This window comes from Oncorhynchus nerka, linkage group LG22, assembly GCF_034236695.1.
Source record: "Oncorhynchus nerka isolate Pitt River linkage group LG22, Oner_Uvic_2.0, whole genome shotgun sequence".
In the NCBI taxonomy this organism is placed as follows: domain Eukaryota; kingdom Metazoa; phylum Chordata; class Actinopteri; order Salmoniformes; family Salmonidae; genus Oncorhynchus; species Oncorhynchus nerka.
The window spans coordinates 84,200,495-84,225,858 of record NC_088417.1 but is presented as its reverse complement, the minus strand read 5'-3'; the positions used below and the strand labels follow the sequence as shown (position 1 = coordinate 84,225,858).

Genomic DNA, 25,364 nt, shown 5'->3' with positions numbered 1-25,364 from the left:
TCAAATTAATTGAACTGACATTGAAGAATTATAGTGCCAATAGATAACAGAAGGAGTATGACAAACAAGCAACAGTTCTAATATGTACTGGTTAAACAAAATCTCTTGAATACAATTATTTTGATGGCTTGAATCTTAATGGCATGGTCAGCCTCAGTAGCAATGATTAACAGTACAAGCACAATTAGCTTGGTCCTTAGTATGAGCCGGCTGCCATCTTGTGTTGTAACACTGTATCTCTAGGTTCAAATGTGGCCCATGCACCAGGGACAACAAAGGGGCAACAGTTCATTGGTGACGAACAGGTAATGTAGAGGCCTGCAATGGTTGGATTAATATTACATCTAGTATCCTTGGATGTGTACATGTGTTAAATCCCTCATCTCCATCTGTAGAGAGTATCTCAGATGAATATAATGCCTTGGGATCAACAGTTCCTCTGCTGTCAAGTCTGTCAGTTCCCCTTGCTGCATGCATACAGTATGTAATGACTGACCCCATTAGTTTCAGAGGTTTATACTGTAATTGTGATTAAAGAACTGTTGAATCAATTTTATATTTATTATAAAATAATAGTAGTTATATCCAACATAATACTGAGTAACAAAGATTACAGACCAAATTATTTTATACACACTCATAAGCAAATGCCCGTAAGCATATACCCTCATAAACGAGGACAGACACGCGCAGGTTCATATGAACGAAACATATGAGTATGACACACCTCCCTCGCCAGCCTCGTCTCACTCACAGGTAGCAGATCTGGTAGTATGAATCTATTCATGTGGAGATTATCCAGCTGACCTTTTGTATAAGATGGTTAAGGAACCTTAATATAGCCGGGGTGGAAAGATTATTGCCATTTTATCATCAGGCTTGTCTTATTATCTCATAGACCCCCATACATCTCAATGATAGGACTGGACTGGGATGGCCTCCTTCATAGTGATCACCTGATCAGTTTTACATGAGCAGATCCTGGTTCACCTTCAACACTATTAAGAGAAAAGCTTGCTGATGACAGTGGGATTGGACTCAGCCCTCACTCCCCTGTCATTGCAGGTGTATCCTCTGTTCACAGCAGGACCTAACTAATGTGCCTAACCTGCCTGCCCTCTTTATTCAGGATGTTTTGGGATAACATGGAGTGAATGTGTCTACTTTTTTATTTGCCAGTAATCAATAGATAATTGGTTTTGTAGTATTTTTAGGGAGCGTTGGTTTGAATAACTGGGGTAGAACCAGTACATCCCTAACCCAAGATGAGTGCGACAAAGGAAGATGTTGAAAAGTTCCTGGATGGAAACCCGGCTTTCGCCCAGGGCTACTTCAACAAGAAGCTCACACCAGGGGCCCTCTCTGTGATGGCGGGGATCCCGGAGTCAAATGTGGATTTTGGGATGTTACAGGAGCTGAGCCAGATAGAGGAAGGCCAGATCCTTTTCGACCTGATCAAAGAAATGCAGGAGAATGTGAACATGGAGAAAGTGGTGTTCAAGATCCTGAAGAGGATCGTCGCCCTGATCCAAGCTGACCGCTGCAGCCTGTTCATGTACCGGGAGAGGAACGGCATCGCGGAGCTAGCCACGCGTCTTTTCAACATCACCACAGAGTCTGAGCTGGATGACTGTGTGGTTCACCCTGACCACGAGATAGTCTTCCCCCTGGACCTTGGGGTGGTGGGAAATGTGGCCCAGACCAAGAAACACATCAATTTGAAAGATGCCAATGAGGTAAGATTGTTGAAATTAAACATAAACGTATGCTGTGGTAGTGATTGGGACAGACAGACAGTGTCCCAGAGGTTAGGACATAAACGTTGTGGTAGTGATTGGGACAGACAGACAGTGTCCCAGAGGTTAGGACATAAACGTTGTGGTAGTGATTGGGACAGACAGACAGTGTCCCAGAGGTTAGGACATAAACGTTGTGGTAGTGATTGGGACAGACAGACAGTGTCCCAGAGGTTAGGACATAAACATTGTGGTAGTGATTGGGCCAGACAGACAGTGTCCTAGAGGTTAGGACATAAACGTTGTGGTAGTGGTTGGGACAGAAAGTCAGTGTCCCAGAGGTTAGGACATAAACGTTGTGGTAGTGATTGGGCCAGACAGACAGTGTCCTAGAGGTTAGGACATAAATGTTGTGGTAGTGATAGTGACAGTGTCCCAGAGGGACAGAGTGGTTGGGACAGACAGACAGTGTCCCAGAGGTTAGGACATAAACGTTGTGGTAGTGGTTGGGACAGACAGACAGTGTCCCAGAGGTTAGGACATAAACGTTGTGGTAGTGGTTGGGACAGACAGACAGTTTCCCAGAGGTTAGGACATAAACGTTGTGGTAGTGGTTGGGACAGAAACAGTGTCCCAGAGGTTGACATAAACGTAGTGGGACAGACAGACAGTGTCCCAGAGGTTAGGACATAAACGTTGTGGTAGTGATTGGGACAGACAGACAGTGTCCCAGAGGTTAGGACATAAACGTTGTGGTAGTGATTGGGACAGACAGACAGTGTCCCAGAGGTTAGGACATAAACGTTGTGGTAGTGATGGGGACAGACAGACAGTGTCCCAGAGGTTAGGACATAAACGTTGTGGTAGTGATTGGGACAGACAGACAATATCCTAGAGAATAGGAGCCAGCGGTAGTGATGGGGACAGACAGTGTCCCAGAGGTTAGGACATAAATGTTGTGGTAGTGATGACTACAGACAGACAGTGTCCCAGAGTCTAGAAGCCAGTGGCTTCAGTGTGATTGTGTCAATAACCTTTTTCAGGGGCCTTGTCACACACTCCCACATGATAATATATTTTAGCTGTACCTACTGCCACAAATAACACATACAACATAGATAGATGCATCAAGTTCATATTCAGCCAGACAAACAAGTGAATAGTTATTTATTCCGTGACTATTTTAACATACACATAGTTTTCACATTCTTGTTAAAACATAGTGCCACATAAAGTAGTACGGCAACTATACTGTTCTGTGGGGAGCTTCTAAATGTATATCTGGAGACAATATAAATCCTCTCGACAGACATAATCCAGTTATTATATATCCCATTACCCCCTGCTGTATCTGGGATTATGGCACCTGTTTTGGGGCGTTTACATTGGGGTCAGCATGAAGCTATTTATACATTTATAAATTTATATTTCACATTGCCCAAATTTACATTCACTCTTGATATTGAAGTGTATTTCTTAACAGAATAGCTACATATATCCCTTTTATACATGGTCTTTTATCTTGAATTTGCCAGAGGTTAACATGTATTAATCTGTGGTCTATAATGATATGTAAACTGAAAAAGGCTCCACACCAAGCCTATGTATTGACTTATAGACCCATCTTAACACATCCATGTGTGATCTCTGATGTCAGTGATTTGTTTGGTTTTCTGCCATACAGAGCAGTCACTTCAGCTCGTTTGTTGATGACCTGACAGAGTACAAAACCAGGAACATATTAGCCTCGCCTATCATGAACGGAGAGGATGTGGTGGCTGTGATCATGGCCCTGAACAAGACCACTGGACCCCACTTCACCACTGAGGATGAGGATGTGAGTACTGAGGATTAAGTGAGTCTCTGAGAATATGATCCACACATCTCTATGTGTCAGCAGGGAAATCCCACACAGTCACAATGGAAATACTATGATGAGGTCATTACTGGTCACCATAGCAGCACCCACCCGTAGCACACGCTCCAGCAGGTATATTTCACTGGTCACCCCCAAAGCCTAATCGTCCTTTGGCAGCCTTTCCTTCCAGTTCTCTGCTGCCAATGATTGGAACAAATTGCAAGAATCACTGAAGCTGGAGAGTCATATCTCCCTCACTAACTTTAAGCATCAGCAGTGGGAGCAGCCCACAGATCACTACACCTGTACATAGCCCATCTGTAAATAGCCCATCCAACTACCTCATCCCCATATTGTTATTTATATATTATTATTTTTTGCTCCTTTGCACCCCAGTATCTGCACACTCCAGTGTTAAATTGCTAAACTGTAATAACTTCACCACTACGGCCTACTTATTATCTTACCTCCCTAATCTTACCTCATTTGCACACACTGTATATAGATTTTTTAAATATTGTGTCACTGACTGTACGTTTGTTTATTCCATGTGTAACTCTGTGTTGTTGTTTGTGTCGCACTGCTTTGCTTTATCTTGGCCAGGTCGCGGTTGTAAATGAGAACTTGTTCTCAACTGGCCTACCTGGTTAAATAAAGGTGAAATAAAATTTTAAAAAATTAATTACATGACGTTAGAGCCTGAATTAGTTGGGGATGGGAGGCAGGTAGCCTAGCGGTTAAGAGTGTTGGGCCAGTAACCGAAAGGTTGCTCAAGTGAAGGCACTTAACTCTAATTGCTCCTGTAAATTGCTCTGGATAAAAGCATCTGCTAAATTACTAAAAAGGTAATCAAGAGGCCTTCCCCAATCCCAAAGTTTGTTCACTGAAAGTATATGCAGCATACAAACACTGAATGCTGTTGTAGAACACAAACATGCCCAACAAGGAACGCGTTCAAACTGTATTGCCTTTATGAAGAGGATGGTCACATTTACACCTGTTTCCACATACAGTACATGCGTTCATTCTTCTTGCCTTCCCTCTACCACCTTAATTACACATCAATGTATGTCACTCACTCTAAGAATAATTCAGATTTTCTGTCTCCCAGCTTTTTCTGAAGTATCTCAGAATAGCCTCTTTGAACCTGAAGATTTACCAGCTGAACTACCTGTACAACTGTGAGACTCGAAAAGGACAGGTGAGTCTGCTGTCTGCACTGATATTCAGAGGAAGGAATAGTTGTCAATGACAATATGGTGCAAACACAAAAAAAGGCTCTTATTTAGCTTTCACACATTTATGGATATAGCAACCAACTGATTTTTAACTAATCCTTTGTGGTTGTTCATTTCTGTCGGGTAAAGGTCCTGTTGTGGTCCGCCAACAAGGTGTTTGAGGAGCTGACAGACATTGAGAGACAGTTCCATAAAGCCCTGTATACAGTGCGGGCATACCTGAACTGTGACAGGTACTCTGTGGGCCTACTGGATATGACAAAGGAGAAGGTGATGCTCTGTCTGCATGTATCCGGGTCATTCTTCAATTGCGGTGACATTTCGGCATGGCATTTTGGAAAAAAATGACTTCATTTGTCTAAAATGTGTTTTGTTTAAATGTATTTGGGCACATCTTCCTATTCTAAATCAACTAATATGGCAGTTGAATTACTTTAATTTGTATCATTTGTATCATTATGATAACATTCTGCCACCAGTAGGAGTAGCAACACCGTTGACGGTAACACAATGACACTTTAAATAAATTAAGATTTACTTAAATGGTCCCAGATGCTCAAATCGAAGGTCAATAACCCCTTAAAAATCATTTATTAAAGTGATATAATTAATCATGTTGCGCACAACGTAATTTCCCTGCATTTAAATTGAGTAACACCAATTACACTTTTGATTTAGACACACCAAATGTTCAATGGAATCCTCAAGCCTTATGACATACTAAAAGGGTGTGATTGTAACAGGTGTTGTCGTCGGATGAGGAGGAATCGGACCAAAGCGCAGCGTGGTGAGTGTTCATGACTTTTATTGAACCTGAACACTTAAACAAAAATAACAAAGAGAATACACGAAACCGAAACGGTCCTGTCATGTGAAGAACACTAAACAGAAAACTACTACCCACAATGCATAGGAGGAAAAAAGCTACCTACGATAGTCAGCTGTCCCTGATTGAGAACCATACCTGGCCAAAACAAAGAAATACAAAACATAGAAAAAGAACATAGAATGCCCACCCCAAATCACACCCTGACCAAACCAAAATAGAGACATAAAAAGCTCTCTAAGGCCAGGGTGTGACAGTGATAAGCAAATCATTTTCTTAAATATAGACCCCTCCCCCGATAACAGTTTGCCAATGGAGGGAATGCTCAATGCAATGAGTGATTTTCAAGGCAGTAACACCAATGAAATAAAACGTAGGGACACATATTGTATTTGTAAACATTTTAAAATAAAGGTATTTTAATAGCCTTCGTTTTTATTGGTCTATACAATACATGGAATACTTTTGATTACTTTCTTGCATTAAAAATAATAGATAGATATCTCCAAATCCCAAAACATGTCACTACAACTCTGCTCATCACAACTGGGACCAGTCCATTTGCTTGCCCCAAGTACTTTAATGCACAAACATAATGCACCAATTTGTAAGTCGCTCTGGATAAGAGCGTCTGCTAAATGACTTAAATGTAAATGTAAATGATAAGGTTTTGCAGTATAAAGTACTTGCATTATGTTTTATCATTGATAATCAGTCAAATATAAACAAAAATACGTATGATATGTAACTATTTGTCATGTTGAAGTGTTTTTTCATGGTTGCAAAGGTGAGGGACGTAAATGCCACCGCAATTCAAGAATGACCAAGACATTTAGTCATCATAAAGAAGTTATTATGGGTCCTCTGGTAATACTGTAGCCTACATGACATATCTCATATGGCACTATACAGTATATTATGAATATGCTGTGTGTGACAATCCATCTGTGTCATTGCTTTGTTGCTATAGGAGTTCTTTGACATCTGGCCAGTGTTGATGGGAGATCAGCCCCCCTACGCTGGACCTGTTACTCCGGATGGCAGAGTAAGTGTTCATATCTATCTACTTATTACCACGTGAACAGCTCTTTACCGTTTTGTCTTTGTTCTGCAAATTCTCATTTGTGATTTTTTGGGGGGTTATCTGTGATTGCAGGAAGTCATATTCTACAAAGTCATTGATTATATTTTGCATGGAAAAGAGGATATCAAAGTTATCGCGTATGTTTCTCTCACCTTTCTCTGAACATTTGTGTATAGTTGAAGTAGTTACAACCCTGTATGACACTGTATAGAGGGATAATCAATGTGTGTTGTCTGACTGTCTCCTGTCAACAGGACTCCCACTCTAGAACACTGGGTGTTGTGTACTGGATTGCCCACATATGTGGCCGAAACTGGTCTTGTAAGTTCCCTTTTAACTAGCATTCCAGTAGTGTTTGAAATGCTTTCAGAATTTGGAATATATTTAAAATGGGAGAACATTCAAATTGCCACGATTTGCATGTGTTATTGATGCTGTACTGTTTATTATTAATATCTAGATATGTAACATCATGAATCCCACAACAGAGGAGATGTTCAAGTTTCAGGTACATTTTGCTTAATTATATAATCAGGTATCCTTATATGTAGTTTTGGCAAAAAGTTGAGCAACTTGCCTAATTCCTGTTGAGCATTTACTTTGTGTCTTCCCATGATGCAGTCAGAGCCCTTGGATGACAGTGGTTGGACCATAAAGAATGTGCTGTCCATGCCAATTGTCAACATGATGGAAGAGATTGTGGGCGTGGCTACATTCTACAACAGGAAAGATGGGAAGCCATTCGACCAGCAGGATGAGGAGCTAATGGAGGTACTTTACTATACTACAGCACTCAGTTGATTTCTTAACTCCTTCTGTCTTCACAGAGAAGTGGTCAAGTAAAGTGACTCGAGAAAGCCTTCTTCTGCTCCTGCTTTGTGTAGACCACATTGACTTTAGTGAACTTACTCAAAATGATATTGTGACTGTCTCTCCCAATGTTTTAAATAAAATTAAATCAAAGTTTATTGATCGCGTACACAGATTTGCAGATGTTATCGCAGGTGCAGCAAAAGGCTTGTGTTTCTAGCTCCAACAGTTCAGTAATACCTAGCAATAAAAAGAATAACAATACACATCTAATCCATAAATATATTTTAATGAAGAGATATTAGAATGAGCAATGTCAGAGACCAGAATATAGATATATAAATATATATATTTACTTCGGAAAGTATTTAGTCCCCTTAACTTTTTCATTATTTTGTTATTAAAAAAAATGGATGAAATAAAACAATAGTGGTCCTAAATCGAAGCCTTGTCCGTGTAGACCAATTTGGGTTTCCAATCTCTCCAAAAGAATGTGGTGTGTTAGATGTATTGAAATCAGCACTAAGATCTAGTAGCACGAGGACAGATGCAGAGCCTCGGTCTGACGCCATTAAAAGGTCATTTACTACCTTCACAAGTGCAGTCTCAGTGCTATGATGGGGTCTAAAACCAGACGGAAGCGGTTCGCATACATTGTTTGTCTTCAGGAAGGCAGTGAGTTGCTGTACAACAGCTTTTTCTAAAATGTCAGCGTGCACTGCGCCCAGCCTGCCACAGGAGTCAGGAGCGATGGGACAAGGACATCCCTGCCAGCCAAACCCTCCCGTAACCCGGACAACGCTGGGCCAATTGTGCGCCACCCCATGGGTCTCCCGGCCGCGGCCGGCTGTGACAGAGCTTGGAATTGACCTCAGAATCTCTAGTGGCACAGCTAGCATTGCGATGCAGTGCCTTAGACCAGGGCTCCATCATTCTTAAATGGAAGAACTTTGGAACCACCAAGACTCTTCCTAGAGCTGGCCGCCAAACTGACCAATCGAGGGAGAATGGATTTGGTCAGGGAGCTGACCAAGAACCCGATGGTCACTTTGACAGAGCTCTAGAATTCCTTTGTGGAGATGGGAGGACCTTCCAAAAGGACAACCATCTCTGCAGCACTCCACCAATCAGGCCTTTATGGTAGAGTGGCCAGACAGAAGCCACTCTTCAGTAAAAGGCACATGACAGCCTGCTTGGAGTTTGCCAAAAGGCACCTAAAGACTCTCAGACCATGAGAAACAAGATTGTCCGGTCTGATGAAACCAATATTGAACTCTTTGGCCTGAATGTCAAGCGCCACATCTGGAGGAAACCTGGCACCATCCCTACAGTGAAGCATGGTGGTGGTGGCAGCATCATGCTGTGGGGATTTTTTCAGCAGCAGGGACAGGGAGACTAGTCAGGATCGAGGCAAAGATGAACGGAGCAAGTACGGAGAGATCCTTGATGAAACACCGGTCTCAACGTCAACAGTGAAGAGGCGACTCCGGGATGCTGGCCATCTAAGCAGAGTTCCAAAGAAAAAGCCATATCTCAGACTGTCCAATAAAAAGAAAAGATTAAGATGGGCAAAAGAACACAGACACTGGACAGAGGAACTCTGCCTGGAAGGTTAGAATCACAGAGTCGCCTCTTCACTGTTGACGTTGAGACTGGTGTTTTGCGGGTACTATTTAATGAAGCTGCCAGTTGAGGACTTGTGAGGCAACTGTTTCTCAAACTAGACACTAATGTACTTGTGCTCTTGCTCAGTTGTGTACCGGGGCCTCCCACTCCTCTTTCTATTCCGGTTAGAGACAGTTTACGCAATTTCTCGCATGGAATAGCCTTCATTTCTCAGAACAAGAATAGACTGACGAGTTACAGAAGAAAAGCCTTTGTTTCTGGCTATTTTGAGCCTGTAATCAAACCCACAAATGCTGATGCTCCAGATACTCAACCAGTCTAGGACAGTTTTATTGCTTCTTTAATCAGAACAACATTTTTTCAGCTGTGCTAATATAATTGCAAAAGGGTTTTCTAATGATCAATTACCCTTTTAAAATGCTAAAGTTGGATTAGCTAACATAACGTGCCATTGGAACACAGGAGTGATGGTTGCTGATAATGGGCCTCTGCACGACTATGTAGACATTCCATCCAATGTCTACACTGTATTTATGATCAATTTGATGTTATTTTGAAGGACAAAAAAATGTGCTTTTCTTTCAAAAACAAGGACATTTCTAAGTGACCCCAAACTTTTGAACGGTAGCGTATATATATATATATATGGGTAAAATGGGTAAAACAGTATGTAAACATTAATAAAGTTCTCAGTGTAAATTGGACAGCAGTCTCAAAGGTTAAAGGTAGAGTACTGGGTGGTAGCCGGCTAGAACATTGATTAAAGTTTAGGGCAGAGTGAATTCCAATAATTGATATTTTATTTGTATTATTTGCATGGCCTGGAGATAGAAGCTGTTTCTCAGTCTCAGCTTTGTTGCACCTGTACTGTCTCTGCCTTCTAGATGGTAGCGGGGTGAACAAGCCGTGGCTTGGGTGGCTGAGGTCCTTGATGATATTCTTAGCGTTCCTGTGACACCGGGTGCTGTAGATATCCTGCAGGGTAGGCAGTGATGTGTTGGGCAGATTGTAGCACCCTCTGGAGAGCCCTGCGGTTGTGGGAAGTGCAATTGCCATACCAGGCAGGTGGTACAGGCCGACAATGCTCTCAGTGGTGCATCTGTAGAAGTTTGTAAGGGTCTTAGGGGCCAAGCCGAATTTTGTCAACCTCCTGAGGTTAAAGAGGCGATTTCGCACCATCTTCTCCTTGTTGTCTGTGTGAAGGGACCCTTTCAAGTTGTCAGTATTGTTCACGCTGAGGAACTTTTGCTTTTGACCCTCTGCACTAATGCCCCGTCGATGTGGATGGGGGTGTGCTCGCTCTGCTGTCTCCTGTAGTCCACAATCAGCTCCTTCATTTTGTTGACTTGGAGGGAGTCATGGGTGAACATGGAGTACAGGAGGGTGCTGAGCACGCTCCCCTATGGGGCCCCTGTATTGAGGACCAGTGTGGCGGAGGTGTTGTTGCCCACCTTCCCCACTTGTCTTCATCAGGACTTTCAAGACTTCACCAAGTTTTACCATGTTGGCTACTGAATAAACCTACTCTGAATGACATTGTTTCTGTCTGTCTCCCCAGGCTATGACTAACTTCCTGGGCTGGTCCCACCTCAACACAGACACTAATGACAGGATGAAAATGATGGAGAACCGGAAAGACATAGCCCAGGACATGGTTCTCTACCACGTCAAGTGCCGTGATGACGAAATACAGACAATCCTGGTGAAGACTTGCTCAAAGATATTGTACACACCAAAGATCTAACCCCCTTTATACGAGAACTATTGTTTTAATGTTTGACACTCATTGTTGTTTCATGTATGTTAGAAAACCAGGCAGTATTTCAACAGAGAGCCCTGTGACTGTGAAGAGGATGAGTTTCTGCAGATTCTGGTATTACCACGTTATATTTGTAGAATAACAGTTTGGTCATCCTCTGGTTCCAGATTAACTGGAACAGTAGGCCTGCATTTGAAACCTCTACATTCATATGGCCATATGTTTGGTTTGCTGTTAATAATGCCATAATAATCATGCATTATAATACAGAAAAAAGAGCTACCCGGCCCCAAGAAGTTTGAGATCTACGAGTTCGGGTTCTCTGACTTTGACTGCACAGAGCTGGAGCTGGTGATGTGTGGGATCCAGATGTACTATGAGGTCGGAGTGGTCAAGAAGTTCCAGGTTCCACAGGAGGTAACGTTACTGTACAATCATGATCTGTACTGCAACAACTTTCAATGCTGGGGAAGTGTCAATTTGAGCAAATACTCTGAAAATACTGTATATATGAACATGTAGGTATGCTGTTTGTCATTAGTTAATTTATTGCTCTCCCATAATATCTGTTTATGTTCTAATTCTCTACTTCCAAATCCCATGAAAATCATCAGGCATCTTTATTTATTTCAACAGGTTCTGGTGCGTTTCCTGTTCTCTATCAGCAAAGGCTACAGGAAAATCACCTATCACAACTGGCGCCACGGTTTCAATGTTGGGCAGACTATGTTCACACTGTTGACGGTAGGAGTGCTTAAGCCTCAGTAGTAATGTACTTTATTTTGTCTCACAGAAAATAAAAAGGCATATTTTCTTACAGATATCCTAATTTGACTAGATTCTCACATTAGGAAGATAATCCTGCAGCAACATGGGTTGATATGATTTTTGTTAGGATAAATCAAGTCTGACATTTCAAAGTGGGTATTATGAACTTTAGAAGCCTGTTTAAACCTCAAATATACTACAATTGGCATTTTCTGCTGCACAGGAATATTCTCTGCGACAACAATTTGTATTTGCCCAAACACTTAACTGAAAGACACAATTAAAAGACATCTCTAATTCTTAATGTCAAACTGCTGTTTTTTTGTGTCAAGACAGGGAACCTGAAAAGGTACTACACAGATCTGGAGGTGATGGCCATGATCACATCTGCTTTTCTCCATGATATGGACCACAGGGGGACAAACAACCTCTACCAGGTGAAGTGAGTACTCCTGAGAATCTCTGCTCTCTGAGAGTTGGTACAACCAGCCCTTCATATATCTCTAGGTCTCTTCTTTTACTATCTCTCTCATTGCAACTGTAAATGTAGAGAAGCACTTGAATTAGCTTTGTGTAATGAATGGCTTATGATGAGCTCCCTGTACAGTGAGTGGTCTGGTCCCTCCTCATCGACAGATCTGGTAACCCACTAGCCAAGCTTCACGGCTCGTCTGTCCTGGAGAGGCATCATCTAGAATTTAGCAAGTTCCTTCTGGCAGACGAGGTACGTAAGGCTTTTGAATCTCAACTACTGCAGTAGCATCTTTGATGTCAATTATTTATTTATTGGTACTCTTTACTTCCATGTTGATCACATGACGTTTTCGTCTAACTCCTCCTCCCTCCCACCAGTCCTTGAATATCTACCAGAACCTCAACAGAAGACAGAACGAGCATGCCATCCACCTCCTGGACATTGCCATCATTGCAACAGACTTGCAACTCTATTTCAAGTGAGTAATGGCATTTTATTTGTCACATGCTTCGTAAACAACAGGTGTAGACTAATGAAATGCTTACTTACGGCTCTTTTTCCAACAATGCAGAGTTAAAGATAAAAACAGTTACAATTCATATAAGGAAATCAGCCCTAATCTATGGATTTCACAAGACTGGGAATACAGATATGCATCTGTTGGTCACAGATACCTTAAAAAAGGTAGGGACGTGGATCAGACCACTATTCTCCTCATGCATCTCCTTCGCATAGAAATGATCAGGCTGCTGATTGTGGCTTGTGGAATGTTGTCCCAATCCTCTTCAATAGCTGTGCGAAGTTGCTGGATGTTGGCGGGAACTGGAACACACTGTAGTACACGTCATTCCAGAGCATCCCAAACATGCTCAATGGGTGACATGGAAGAACTGTAACATTTTCAGCTGCCAGGAATTGTGTACAGATCCTTGCGACATGGGGCTGTGCATTATCATGCTGAAACATGAGGTGATGGCGGTGGATGAATGACACAATAAAATGCAATTGTGTTTGTTGTCCGTAGCTTATGCCTGCTCATACCATAACTCCACCGCCACCATGGGGCACTCTGTTCACAACCTTGACATCAGCAAACCGCTCGTCCACACGACACCATACACGCTGTCATCGGCCCGGTAGTTGAAACCCCGGGATTCATCTGTTAAGAGCACATTTCTCCAGCGTGCCAGTGTCCATAGAAGGTGAGCATTTTCCGACACCTAACTGCAGTCAGGTCAAGACCCTGGTGAGGACAATGAGCATGCAGATGAGCTTCCCCGAGATGGTTTCTGACAGTTTGTGCAGAAATTCTTTGGTTGTGCAAACCCACAGTTTCATCAGCTGTCCGGGTGGCTGGTCTCAGACAATCCCGCAGGTGAAGAAGCCGGATGTGGAGGTCCTGGGTTGGTGTGGTCACACATGGTCTGCGGTTGTGAGGCCAGCTGGACATACTGCCAAATTCTCTAAAATGACATTGGAGGCGACTTATGGTAGAGAAATGAACAGTCAATTTTCTGGCAACAGCTTGAGTGGACATTCCTGTAGTAGACATGCCAACTGCACGCTCCTTCAAAACTTGAGACATATTTGACATTGTGTTGTGTGACAAAACTGCATTTTAGAGTGGCCTTTTACAGCCCCCAGCACAAAGTGCACACATATTCTTTAATCAGCTTCTTGATATGCCACACCTGTCAGGTGGATGGATTATCTAGGCAAAGGAGAAATGCTCACTAACAGGGATGTAAACAAATTTGTTAAGCATTTTAAGAGAAATAAGCTTTTTTGTGCTTATGGCAAATGTCTGTGATCTTTTATTTCAACTTATGAAACATGGGACCAACACTTTACATGTTTCGTTTATATTTTTGATCAGTATATATTTTTAGTCCAGCAAATTCACCCAAATCTATCTGGACATGAATAATACACTGAGTACACCAAACAGTGGTACACCTACCTAATATTAGGTTGAATATGAAACATGGGACCTTCAGCTGTTCAGTGTAATAACAGAAACAGTGACACAAGGAATAAATACACAGTGAATAACAATAACAAGTAAAATAGCGTGGCTATACAGTATACAAGGAGTACTGAGACAGTGTGCAGGGTTCAAGGTAATTGAGGTAGCTATGTACACACATGTAGGGGTTAAATAAACATTAAATAAAAACCATTTTAAAAAGGGGTAAAGTCACTAGGCAACAGAATAGATCATAGACAGTAGTAGCAGCGCATGTGATGAGTGTGAAAGTGTGTGTGTGTAGTCAGTATGCATGTGTGCGTGTGTGCGTGTGTTATGTGTGTGTGGACATACAGTTGAAGTCGGAAGTTTACATATACTTAGGTTGGAGTCATCAAAACTCGTTATTCAACCACTCCACAAATTTCTTTTTAATCAAACTATAGTTTTGGCAAGTCGATTAGGACATCTACTTTGTGCATGACACAAGTAATTTTTCCAGCAATTGTTTACAGACAGATTATTTCACATTTAATTCACTGTATCACAATTCCAGTGGGTCAGAAGTTTACATACACTAAGTTGAGTGTGTCTTTAAACAGCTTGGAGAATTCCCCAAAATTATGTCATTGCTTTAGAAGCTTCTGATAGGCTAATTGACATCATTTGAGTCAATTGGAGGTGTACCTGTGAATGTATTTCAAGGCCTACGCTCAAACTCAGTGCCTCTTTGCTTTACATCATTGGAAATCAAAAGAAATCAGCCAAGACCTCAGAAAAACAATTGTAGACCTCCACAAGTCTGGGTCATCCTTGGGAGCATCCGTCATAGCCGTCATACCGCTCAGGAAGGAGACGCGTTCTATCTCCTAGAGATTAACGAACTTTGGTGCGAAAATTGTAAATCAATCCTAGAACAGCAGCAAACGACCTTGTGAAGATGCTGGAGGAAACCGGTACAAAAGTATCTATATCACAGTAAAACAAGTCCTATATCGACATAACCTGAAAGGCCGCTCAGCAAGGAAGAAGCCACTGCTCTAAAACCGCCATAAAAAAGCCACACTACGGTTTGCAACTGCACATGGGGATAACGATTGTACTTTTTGGAGAAATGTCCTCTGGTCTGATGAAACAAAAATAGAACTGTTTGGCCATAATGACCATCGTTATGTTTGGAGGAAAAGGGGGGAGGCTTGCAAGCCGAAAAACACCATCCCAACCATGAAACACGGGTGTGGCAGCATCATGTTGTGGGGGTGCTTTGCTGCAGGAGGGTCTGGTGCACGTCACAAAATAGATGGCATCATGAGGTTGGAAAATTATGCGGATATATTGAAGCAACATCTCAAGACATCAGTCAGGAAGTTAAAGCTTGGTTGCAAATGGGTCCTCCAAATGGACAATGACCGCAAGCATACTTCCAAAGTTGTGGTAAAAAGACTTAAGGACAACAAAGTCAAGGTATTGGAGTGGCCATCACAAACCCCTGACCTAAATCCTATAGAAAATGTGTGGGCAGAACTGAAAAAGCGTGTGCGAGCAGGGAGGCCTACAAACCTGACTCAGTTACACCAGCTCTGTCAGGAGGAATGGGCCAAAATTCACTGAACTTATTGTGGGAAGCTTGTGGAAGGCTACCCAAAACGTTTGACACAAGTTAAACTATTTAAAGGGAATGCTACCAAATGTTAATTGAGTGGCCACTTCTGACCCACCGGGAATGTGATGAAAGAAATAAAAGCTGAAATAAATAATTCTCTCTACTAATTCTCTCTACTCTCTCTACTATTCTGACATTTCACATTCTGAAAATAAAGTGGTGATCCTAACTGACCCAAGACAAGGAATTTTTACTCTGATTAAATGTCAGCAATTGTTTAAATATATTTGGCTAAGGTGTATAAACTTCTGACTTCAACATGTAATTGTTTGTACTATATGTGTGTGTTGGGGTCCAGTGTGTTTGCTGAGGTTGCAGGAGTGTTAATGCCCAAATGGGAACTACAAATGTGGCTCATGCGCACAGTGTAGTAGCACTATAAAAACATCTTTCTTCAGACACTCATATACAGGTTGAAAGATCCCTGTTAGGGGTATCATCTCATGCAAGACCAAGGGAGTAATCTCATCACCTGTTCATGTGGAAAAGCCCACGTAAGACAAACGAAAAGACAATTAAAGCAATGCATAGCTGAACACCGCAGCTCAATCAGGTGTAAGAACATTGATTATCCAGTAGCAGCTCACTTTGTTAAAGCTAACCATCCAATCCCCTCCCTCAAATACACAGGCATTGAGCATGTGGCTCAACCAAGGAGAGGAGGTAACATCGAGATCCTACTACTACAAAGGGAGGCTTACTGGATATCCTATCTGAAAACATTGACCCCTAGTTGCCTGAATATTGACTTTGATCTCAGGCCCTTCTTATGAACATATTTTTCCTTTATGAACAAGTCTTATAAATTGATATATTATTTCTACAGATTATTAGCGTACAACTAACATGTTCCCCCTGTTGATGATGCTCATTATACATTAAGGTTGAACCAAAAGATTACATGTAACAAACATGAAATTATGTGAAATTGAATGAAACAATAATGTATGTTGATGCTAATATGATGTACAATATTCCATTATGTTTCTATATAATAGCAATAGTGTAATATATTTAATATGCCATATAATATTTTTTAACAGTTTAACTAATTCATTTTAATTAACTTAATCATTATGAAACACCCCTCACTATTGTCATTGGTTGCACTAATTGCACTGTTTGTCTACATAACCTGGTTCAAATCTTAGGAAGAATGTATTGTTGTTAATGTGGACTCTTTCTCTGCATATTGAAGCACTGTTAATCCAAATGTTTGCTTTTCACAGCTTTAGCTGCAACAATCATGCCTACTTAGCCCTGTAAAGTTGTGGAAAACAACATTTCACATTGCACAGCTTACAACTTTAACAGAATGTATAAATCTCTGTTTTTTCCAATGTCACAAGGAAGCGAACAATGTTCCAGAAGATTGTTGACCTATCAAAGACCTACGAAGATGAGAAGAAGTGGGTGGACTGGATGTCCCTGGAGACGACCAGGAAAGAGATTGTCTTGTGAGTGCAGTTCATGGTAGGGGGAGGATTGTAGTGATAGTGGGATATTTAGGATTATAACATGCACATTGGATCGTATCTTAGCACTTCTACTTTGCTCTGATACCTCCAATAATTCTCCTCAAAGGGCCATGATGATGACAGCATGTGACCTGTCAGCCATCACTAAACCATGGGAGGTGCAAAGCAAGGTGTGGAGATCCTCAGATTATAGCCTGATTATATACCTTGAAGACATTTTAGCAGAAGTTTTGTGTTTCTGTAAATCGATAAAGATGTCCAACATAGTGAAATACTTGGGACTGTCTGGCTTCATCCAGGTGGCGCTGTTTGAAGCAGCTGAGTTCTGGGAGCAGGGTGACTTGGAAAGGGAAGTTCTTGAAAAACAACCCATTGTGAGTATATTCATTGTGTGTGTGTGTGTGTGTGTGTGTTGTGTGTTTAATAATGTTTTTCTCCCTCCTTCCTCCAGACTATGATGGACAGAAACTGCGCTGGCCAACTCCCCAAACTGCAGTGTGGTTTCATTGACTTTGTCTGCACATTCATCTACAAGGTACAGTATGTACTACCACTTTTTCAGACTAGCTACATCTCTCAGTTTCACATCTATTGCTAAGCACAAAGTAAACCATGAATCATATCTTCTATTGGATGTATAGAATAACCAAATGCACAACTGTCATTTAAACAAGCATTATTTAGTTAGCTGGCTTGACTGTCAGAAATAGAGCTCGCTAGTTTATGTTTAGTTTATTTTTCCATCAGGAATTCTCCCGCTTCCATCCGGCCATCCAGCCGATGTATGATGGCCTCCTAAACAACAGGAAGGAGTGGAAGGCCAAGCAGGAAGAGTACGAGGCCAAGCAGGCCATCCTGGAAGCCCAGTCAGGTCAGAGTGGAGGATATATTGCATTATTGCTCTGTAGTTTAGAGAGTATTTTGTCTGCAGTAAAAGTAACAGATGATCCTTAACACGTACTTTATTTTCTATTCTTGTAATGTACAGGGTCCAAGACGTGTTCAGTGTGCTAGAGCCCGTTTTGGAGGTAGATCACTCCAGGATACATCACAGCCACACAGTCTTGCTGCCGGCCGGGGCAGGGCCAGCCTCACCTCAGAGCAGCTGTGGAAAGACAGCCTGCACTCACAGCATCAGAGCCTTGGAGAAGAGCCAGAGGGACTATTTAGCAGCCACGCAGAAAAGCCGTTGGACCTGCTGGTTACAGACCCATGTTGGCACATTATGGACACAACAGTCAAGTTTCTTCCTTCAGTTGAAGGGTAGTTGTCATTAGTTGCATTGGCAGATCCACATTTTAGAAGTTACCCCGGTCAATATGTTTCACGACCTTCGGAGGAATCCTGCAAGTAGACGTGTGGAGAGTATGCGTCTTATGTACACTAAGTTCCTGAAGGTCTTTATCAACCAATTTAAGGAACAAGAAATCACTAAATTCTGAAATATTTGTTTCTAAACATGTGGAATGTCCTATGAATATAACATTAATATGCATTGCTTCTCATTTGACCTTTTTCATACAGAATACTGTTAAATAATAAATCATTTTTAACAGTATTCTGTATTTTTTAAAACATTTATTTTACCTTTATTTAACTAGGCAAGTCAGTTAAGAACAAATTCTTATTTTCAATGACGGCCTAGGAACAATGGGTTAACTGCCTTATTCAGGGGCAGTTATTATACAAAACCTTGGTGGATTCATCAAGAATCCAATATTACATCAACAGTGTAATTACAGTGACTTATGTTGTTCTTCATACCTTCCAGTCAGTCATCATTTACATGAGAGAATGTGTTTATCCTAATGGTAATCAAAAGTAGATTATGCAGTAGTTAGGTTAGCGTCCTGATACGCCATGGTGGTAGCTAGACGAGCGGTTAGATCGTTGGGCCAGTAACCGAAAGGTCGCTAGTTCGAACTCCTGAGCCGACAAGGTGAAAAATCTGTCTGTGCCCTTGAGCAAGGCACTTAACCCTAACTGCTCCAGGGTCACCATTGATAATGGCAAACTCTGGCCATGACCGCATTCCCTGAGGGGGTTGGGATATGCAAAAAAACACATTTCTAATTCACAAGAGTATTAATACACACTTGAACATGTGTGAAATAGGACAGAAAAAGCACCAACAGTATTTATGTTTTATGATTTCACTCCATTACAGGGTAATGTTACCCCTTGTTGTGGGTTGCTATGTGATAGTTTTGCTGTCAACTAATTGTTACTGTATTGTCCCGTGCTGTTTAAGTACAGCAAGGTAAATATTATAGAAAGTCTGAAGTCAAGACAGTCGAGATTCTCTCTGTGTGTACATTTAAAATGTATTGTACTGAGATAGGAGAGAAAGGAGTTGACATTTTCAGGAAGGTCTGTTCCAGTCCCTGGCTATCAACACTGAACTAGAAATGCTTAATTTTGAAAAAAAATGAATATGTAACTGTTCACTGTCTATTTTAGAATATTTGAATAAGACATACTTTTAAGGTAAAAACAAGATACAATATGTCTCAAATGATGTGTGTGATCTATAACAATATGGATGCATTTCCAAATGGTCCACTGAGGATAATGGTCAAAGTCCCAAACCCTCGGTAGTTATTGAAGCCAGTGGCCTTGATTCTGATACGAGCCGACTCAGTGGATCCATAGAATCTCCTAGTACTCATTATGAACAAAGAATAATCATGTTCTTATAGCAGCCCCACTCTCTATGGGGTATCTATGCTTTGATAGATGGAATAATTTGTAAATAGTCTCCTGCTGTAAATATATTTAAATTATAGTATATTTTTTCAGATGATTAATAGGTAATATAGATTCTCTATGAACGTCAGTGCAACATTACTGTTATGCTCTATGCCAACATTACACTAAATATCAAGTACCCATTTATTAGAAGCAGCAATTATTTTTGCATAACCATACCATTAAAAATTGCAACTAAAATTTTATTCCCCAATTTGCTGTTACAAATATTTGCATGTAAACATGACCAGAATTCTGAAGCTCTGTATGTGCTATCTACAATAACCAAAATAAAGTAAATACATTTTTAAAGGATGCATTTTGTCTAATGGTATCTTGTTAGTTTTATATAACAGGAAAACTCATTTGTAAAATATACTATTGTTTGTATGCATATGGCCAGAGGTTGGGTCAAAGTATCGAAGTTACCCCTGGCCCAGCAGCATACAGATAGAAATGCAAGAACAAGTTACAACAAAATGAATTCAGATTAGAGAAAAAGTATGTGCATGTCAAATATTCATGAATGTAATCACAAATTGGCCAGGTAGATGACTATTCTGTGGTAAACCCATACACTTACACATCACATAATTTATCTGTCCCAAAATGGCATCTGCATTTCGGCACTAGAGTCCTCAATTGATCTCCATGGTTGAACCTAGGCAGAAGAGTATGTGGCAGTAGATTGGCCTATGACCTGAATCCTGGGATTTATGCTAAACTGGGCCTGGATTACAACCTAGTCCTTCCTCCTAACATTGAAGGGCAGGGTGACAGTCCCAGACATACAGTATACACCTGGGAACCAGACAGTTAGCTTTACTATTTATTCCTATCCATTTAGTCAGTAGAATACACAAAGATATAGACAAATGTTTTCTGATTTGAGATTAAAATTATACAAAATGTTAGAGTAAATTTGTGAAACATCTGGGTAAAATAAATTCGACATCTGGTTGAATTTGGATGTCAAAACACATTTTGGATGTGTTTTGAGAGTACTGGAAGTTGTTTGTATTATACTAATAATTGTAAGCACATCTAAACAGATATACCAGAGAAGAATTCTGTAATACATTCAAATAATTATGTTTATCATGCATTTATTCTTCTTCTAACATGACAGAGTAGATCCATAAGTTCATTTCAGGATGGTGTCTTCAGAGGCTGTGGGGAGAAAAGAAAAAACATGCTTCACACTCCATGCTCAAATCAAACATTTCTTCACAGCATCCTCTAGCTGATGGTATCATTGAGTTATTATGCTGAGATAACAGTTGATCTCAGCAGCTGTATAGGCATAGCAGGAGATTTTTCAAATAACCTTTTCTTGGCAACCCTTTCTTCGTTCTCGATTAAGAGGCACCGTTGCCTTATACACTTCTGTGTCCAGTTGCAGGTGTACTCCAAAAACCAGAGAATATTTTAGAAAAACATGAAATCTACTTTTGCACCACGTGAAGAGGTTCCTCATCATCGAAGCTACCGCACATCTCGCATTTTCCAGCATCTTTGCAGGAACTAGTCATTTCTATGCGACGTCGCCAAGTGTAAAGGTAGATGACAGTGCGTCTCAGTGTGACCAAAACAAAGACTTACACACTGTTAAAATAAAGGTCCAATAAATTTTTAAAAATTCACTTGATTAATATTGTTCTGAATATTCTGTTTTTTTGGAGTACCACCTGTAACTGGACACACAAGTTTATAACTCGCCTAATCGAGGACAAAGAAAGTATCGCAAAGAAAAGGTTGGTCGAAAAATCTGCTATGCCTATACAGCTGCCTGAGATCAACAGTTATCCCAGCATGATAAGACCTGTATGATACCATCAGCTATTCATCTCCCCTAACATTCTGATGGGTTTACTATTTACCTTCCGCAAGTGCTTTGGCTATTTTTTCCTGTTCCTCTCGTATCTTCTTCTCTGCTTCCTCAACACGCCTCTCTTCCTCAGCTCTTGGCTTCAGATAGTCTAACGGAAATGCAGAGATGACATTCAGTAACATTGCAATTATGAACATTCAAAATACCCTCGGGTGACATTAACACAATATTATATCTTGTAGGGAGGCAGGTAGCCTAGCGGTTAAGAGTGTTGGGCCAGTAAACATAAGGTCACTGGATTGAATCCCCGAGCAGACTAGGTGAAAAATCTGTTGATGTGCCCTTGAGCAAGGCACTTAACCCTAATTGCTTTTGTTTGTCGCTCTGGATAAGAGCTTATGCTAAATAAAATAAAAACTTAATTTTACTTACCATATCTCTGTTTGCCATAGAACATGCCAATGAGCAAGAATGACCACCTTGCGGTCTGAAATAAAGGAAAATTGAGTTGATTTAACGTTTGTAAATTTGCTCTGGTTATCTACTCCGATTTCAGAGCACTCTCGTCTGAGCGCAAAATAATATGAATTTGCAAATGCTCAACATCCTTTGTCACCCACACCAGAACACACAGGTTAAAATATCAAAACAAACTCTGAACCAATTATATTAATTTGGGGACAGGTCAAAACGTATTAAACATTTATGGCACTTTAGCTAGCTTGCTGTTGCTAGATCATTTGTCCTGGGATATAAACGTTGGGTTGTTATTTTACCTGAAATGTACAAGGTCCTCTACTCCAACAATTAATCCACAGATAAAACGGTAAATTCCTTCAGGCTTCTTTTTTCTTCTTTGGACTTTAAATGGCGGTTGGCAACCACCTTTACGGTGCATTACCATAAAGATGAACCGAGTGTGGACCTCAGTTCAGCTTTCAATCACTCACGTGGGTATATACGCCTAAAAACCAATTAGGAGATGGGAGCCACACAGAAACTCAATTATGCACGAGCAGTGTGGGTGCAATGATTGAATAACATGTATGTGTAAATGTATTTTGCAATGCTCGCGTATACGGTGTGATCAGCATGTTACAGTCACCAACGCTCTGGATAACATGAAAACAGCCTAACCAGCTCTGCTAGGGCGAGTAAAATGGTCAGAGTTGAAAGTGTTCTCTCGTGTGTCAGGATGTAGCTAATCAGCAAGTTACCCAATCAGCAAACTACCCAACGTTAGCCAGTTAGCTTGGGTGCTTGACTGGCAACGCGTCCAGTGTGCGCTCTGAACGCTCCGAGAGCGAAACTCTGAATTTACAAACGGACAATCTGACAACGCTCTACATTTACGAACACCCATATTGAATTTACGAACACACCCAAAATTATAGTGTGACACGCTAGCAAGACTAACGTTTCCTCTTAGATGAATTGGAACGCCCCCAGTTAGCCATGCAAGTCTATAAATTAGCCCGTTATCGATAATTATTACAGGTCAATGAACTAAATTACTATAAACATTGATTTTGGTTTGGCCGGATTATTTAGTTACGTTTGGCTAGTTTTATGGCAGGCATATCGTTAGTCAACGTTAGCTAGCTAGCTGGCTAACCCTCATTGGATTTAACCAGTCAATGTCATATGAAAGTTCACGTTAGTAAGCTTTCTAACGGCCCAGACATCTGTTTTAACATGACACAACAATAACATGTTGTATTCATCATATGATTTCAATTGAGTTAGTTATACAACACAATTTAATAAAATAAATATAGATTTACCTTGATGACAGGCGACACTACAACTGGAGGTACCATATTGCTGTTGTAAAATTGAGGAAATGCGCATGCCAGGGAGGAGTGATGATAGCAGATCAAGTCGATTATTCGGAACAGTAATTCTTACTTTTATTTATTTGTTATTATGTGATTCAATGTTATTTCTATAGCATGGGCTTTACATACAATCAAGACTTTTGTTCTCTCGCGCTTTCAACCAGACAGGTTAGGGCTATGTCATACAATGTAATGTGGTCATGGACTAGTGATGGGAAGTTCGGCTCATTTTACCGACTCGGATCTTTACGATTCATTCAGTCAAAGAAACTAATATTTCGACTCATTTCGTTCATTTGAGACAGTAATGCCCAGAGCTACGGAACATACAGAGCACGCTGGACCCTCTACTGGCGAACAGAACTCGTGATTCTACAAGCCTCTCGTTCACCATAAGGGGCTTATTGGAGCTGTCATTTTTGACTGTGACTTGTAAACGTGTGCTCTAAATAATGTACATTGGATAATTGCTAGGCATACAAATACGATTATTTCTTGATATACCTATATTTGAAACGAGGTCTAGTTGTGGCCTCAAACGGACTAGATTGTGAATGACTTGGCGGAATGCATTGTTACTGACGCGACACATGGGACTACCACAACTTCGAGAGCTGGTGTAAACCAAACTATAAGCACTGTGTCGTTCGCGAACTGCAGACCCCCAAATTATGAATGTTCTAGTTGTTGAGCAGAGGCTGTGTATGTTTTGTTTCTACAAAGCTGTGACCATAACATTAAATAATCAATTAATTGCATGAATTCTTGCACCATGCAAACAATTCTCAGTTCTGATTGTATGGAATGGGATGAGGGTCAAGGACCAGAATGGTCGGTAGTGGAAAGACAGGAAGAAGAGAGATCATGATACAGAGAGCAGTGGAGCATCTAGTAAAGAAAGCATAAAGAGGGCCAAGTATCAATATCTATGTCCACAGATGATATTAAAATGTGAATGGAGGCAGACTTATTGAGGCCAAAAGGTTGATCAGTAGGAAAGAGGGTCAAAGAAGTGAAAGCTTATCAGTGATGCTGAGGTTTGAGAAAGTCTTGCCGGGAAAAGTACAGATAGGATTCCTTAGTGTCAATGTCAGAGAATTTGTCCCGTATGCACTGCAGTGTTTTAAATGCCAAAGAAAGGGACATGTAGCTGCTCAGTGTAAAGGAAAGAAAAGATGTGCCAAGTGTGGAGGGGCACATGATTATGGTGAATGTGGAAGCAGTGTGATGGTTAAGTGCTGTAATTGTGGGGGAGAACACAGTGCAGCATTTGGTGGATGTTAGCTACAGAGAGAGGCTCAGAGATATAAGATCAGTCATGATGTATCATATGCAGAGGCCTTAAAACAGGTTGGTGGAACTACAGTGCGGACTGATGGAGCTTACATGGATGTACCTGTAGTAAGTGGACCTACTGTCTGGTCTGGTGCTTCTGCTGGTCCTGGCATGGTTTGGAGGCCTGTTCAGAAATCTTGTGCTCATGAATGTGCAGTGTCAAAGGACACTTTGATAATGAATGAAGTTGACTTCATAGCTGTTATTGATAAGGTTATCAATACGACTCAGGTTGTGGAAAGCAGAAATGCCAGGTTGTAAGTCGCTCTGGATAAGAGCGTCTGCTAAATGACTTAAATGTAAATGTTGAAGGTTGTTGTGGAGA

At 41.0% G+C, this 25,364-nt stretch overlaps 1 protein-coding gene and 1 long non-coding RNA gene across 4 annotated transcripts; one reads left to right on the top strand and one right to left on the bottom strand.

Annotated features, from left to right (window-relative positions):
* Positions 1-1,011: 1,011 nt before the first annotated feature.
* On the top strand, positions 1,012-20,633 carry LOC115105887 (rod cGMP-specific 3',5'-cyclic phosphodiesterase subunit beta-like). Of its 3 annotated transcripts, none has more exons than XR_003859938.2 (22): positions 1,013-1,736; positions 3,421-3,573; positions 4,706-4,795; positions 4,962-5,102; positions 6,629-6,703; positions 6,815-6,879; positions 6,997-7,063; positions 7,203-7,250; positions 7,364-7,513; positions 10,737-10,880; positions 10,986-11,051; positions 11,208-11,354; positions 11,574-11,681; positions 12,038-12,147; positions 12,342-12,429; positions 12,558-12,658; positions 17,159-17,266; positions 17,394-17,457; positions 17,587-17,661; positions 17,739-17,827; positions 18,035-18,158; positions 18,276-20,633. XR_003859938.2 is itself a non-coding variant. In XM_029628356.2 (22 exons), exons 1-22 carry the CDS (start codon positions 1,266-1,268, stop codon positions 18,299-18,301), a joined length of 2,505 nt encoding a protein of 834 aa, XP_029484216.2. In that variant the 5' UTR covers positions 1,014-1,265; the 3' UTR covers positions 18,302-20,633. The 3 variants fall into 3 exon arrangements, 2 of the variants coding, with proteins under 2 accessions (XP_064863562.1, XP_029484216.2); XM_029628356.2 differs by having other exon boundaries at positions 1,014-1,736; positions 17,739-17,822; XM_065007490.1 differs by lacking the exons at positions 17,159-17,266; positions 17,394-17,457; positions 17,587-17,661; ... (1 more) ...; positions 18,035-18,158; positions 18,276-20,633 and adding an exon at positions 13,205-17,151 and having other exon boundaries at positions 1,012-1,736.
* Positions 20,634-21,985: 1,352 nt separating this feature from the next.
* Positions 21,986-23,644, bottom strand: LOC115105888 (uncharacterized). The gene is made up of 4 exons (XR_010460576.1): positions 23,084-23,644; positions 22,643-22,830; positions 22,299-22,353; positions 21,986-22,014 (listed from the first exon to the last, which is right to left on the bottom strand). It is a non-coding gene; the product is annotated as an uncharacterized LOC115105888 (long non-coding RNA).
* Positions 23,645-25,364: the final 1,720 nt, after the last annotated feature.

Excerpts from the sequence above, each read along its gene's own strand:
- LOC115105887 (XM_029628356.2), top strand. The coding sequence starts at position 1,266 with ATGAGTGCGACAAAGGAAGATGTTGAAAAGTTCCTGGATGGAAACCCG. Across the intron at positions 7,514-10,736 it reads AGGATGAGGAGCTAATGGAG|GCTATGACTAACTTCCTGGG; the intron begins GTACTTTACTAT and ends CTGTCTCCCCAG. Across the intron at positions 12,659-17,158 it reads GACTTGCAACTCTATTTCAA|GAAGCGAACAATGTTCCAGA; the intron begins GTGAGTAATGGC and ends CAATGTCACAAG.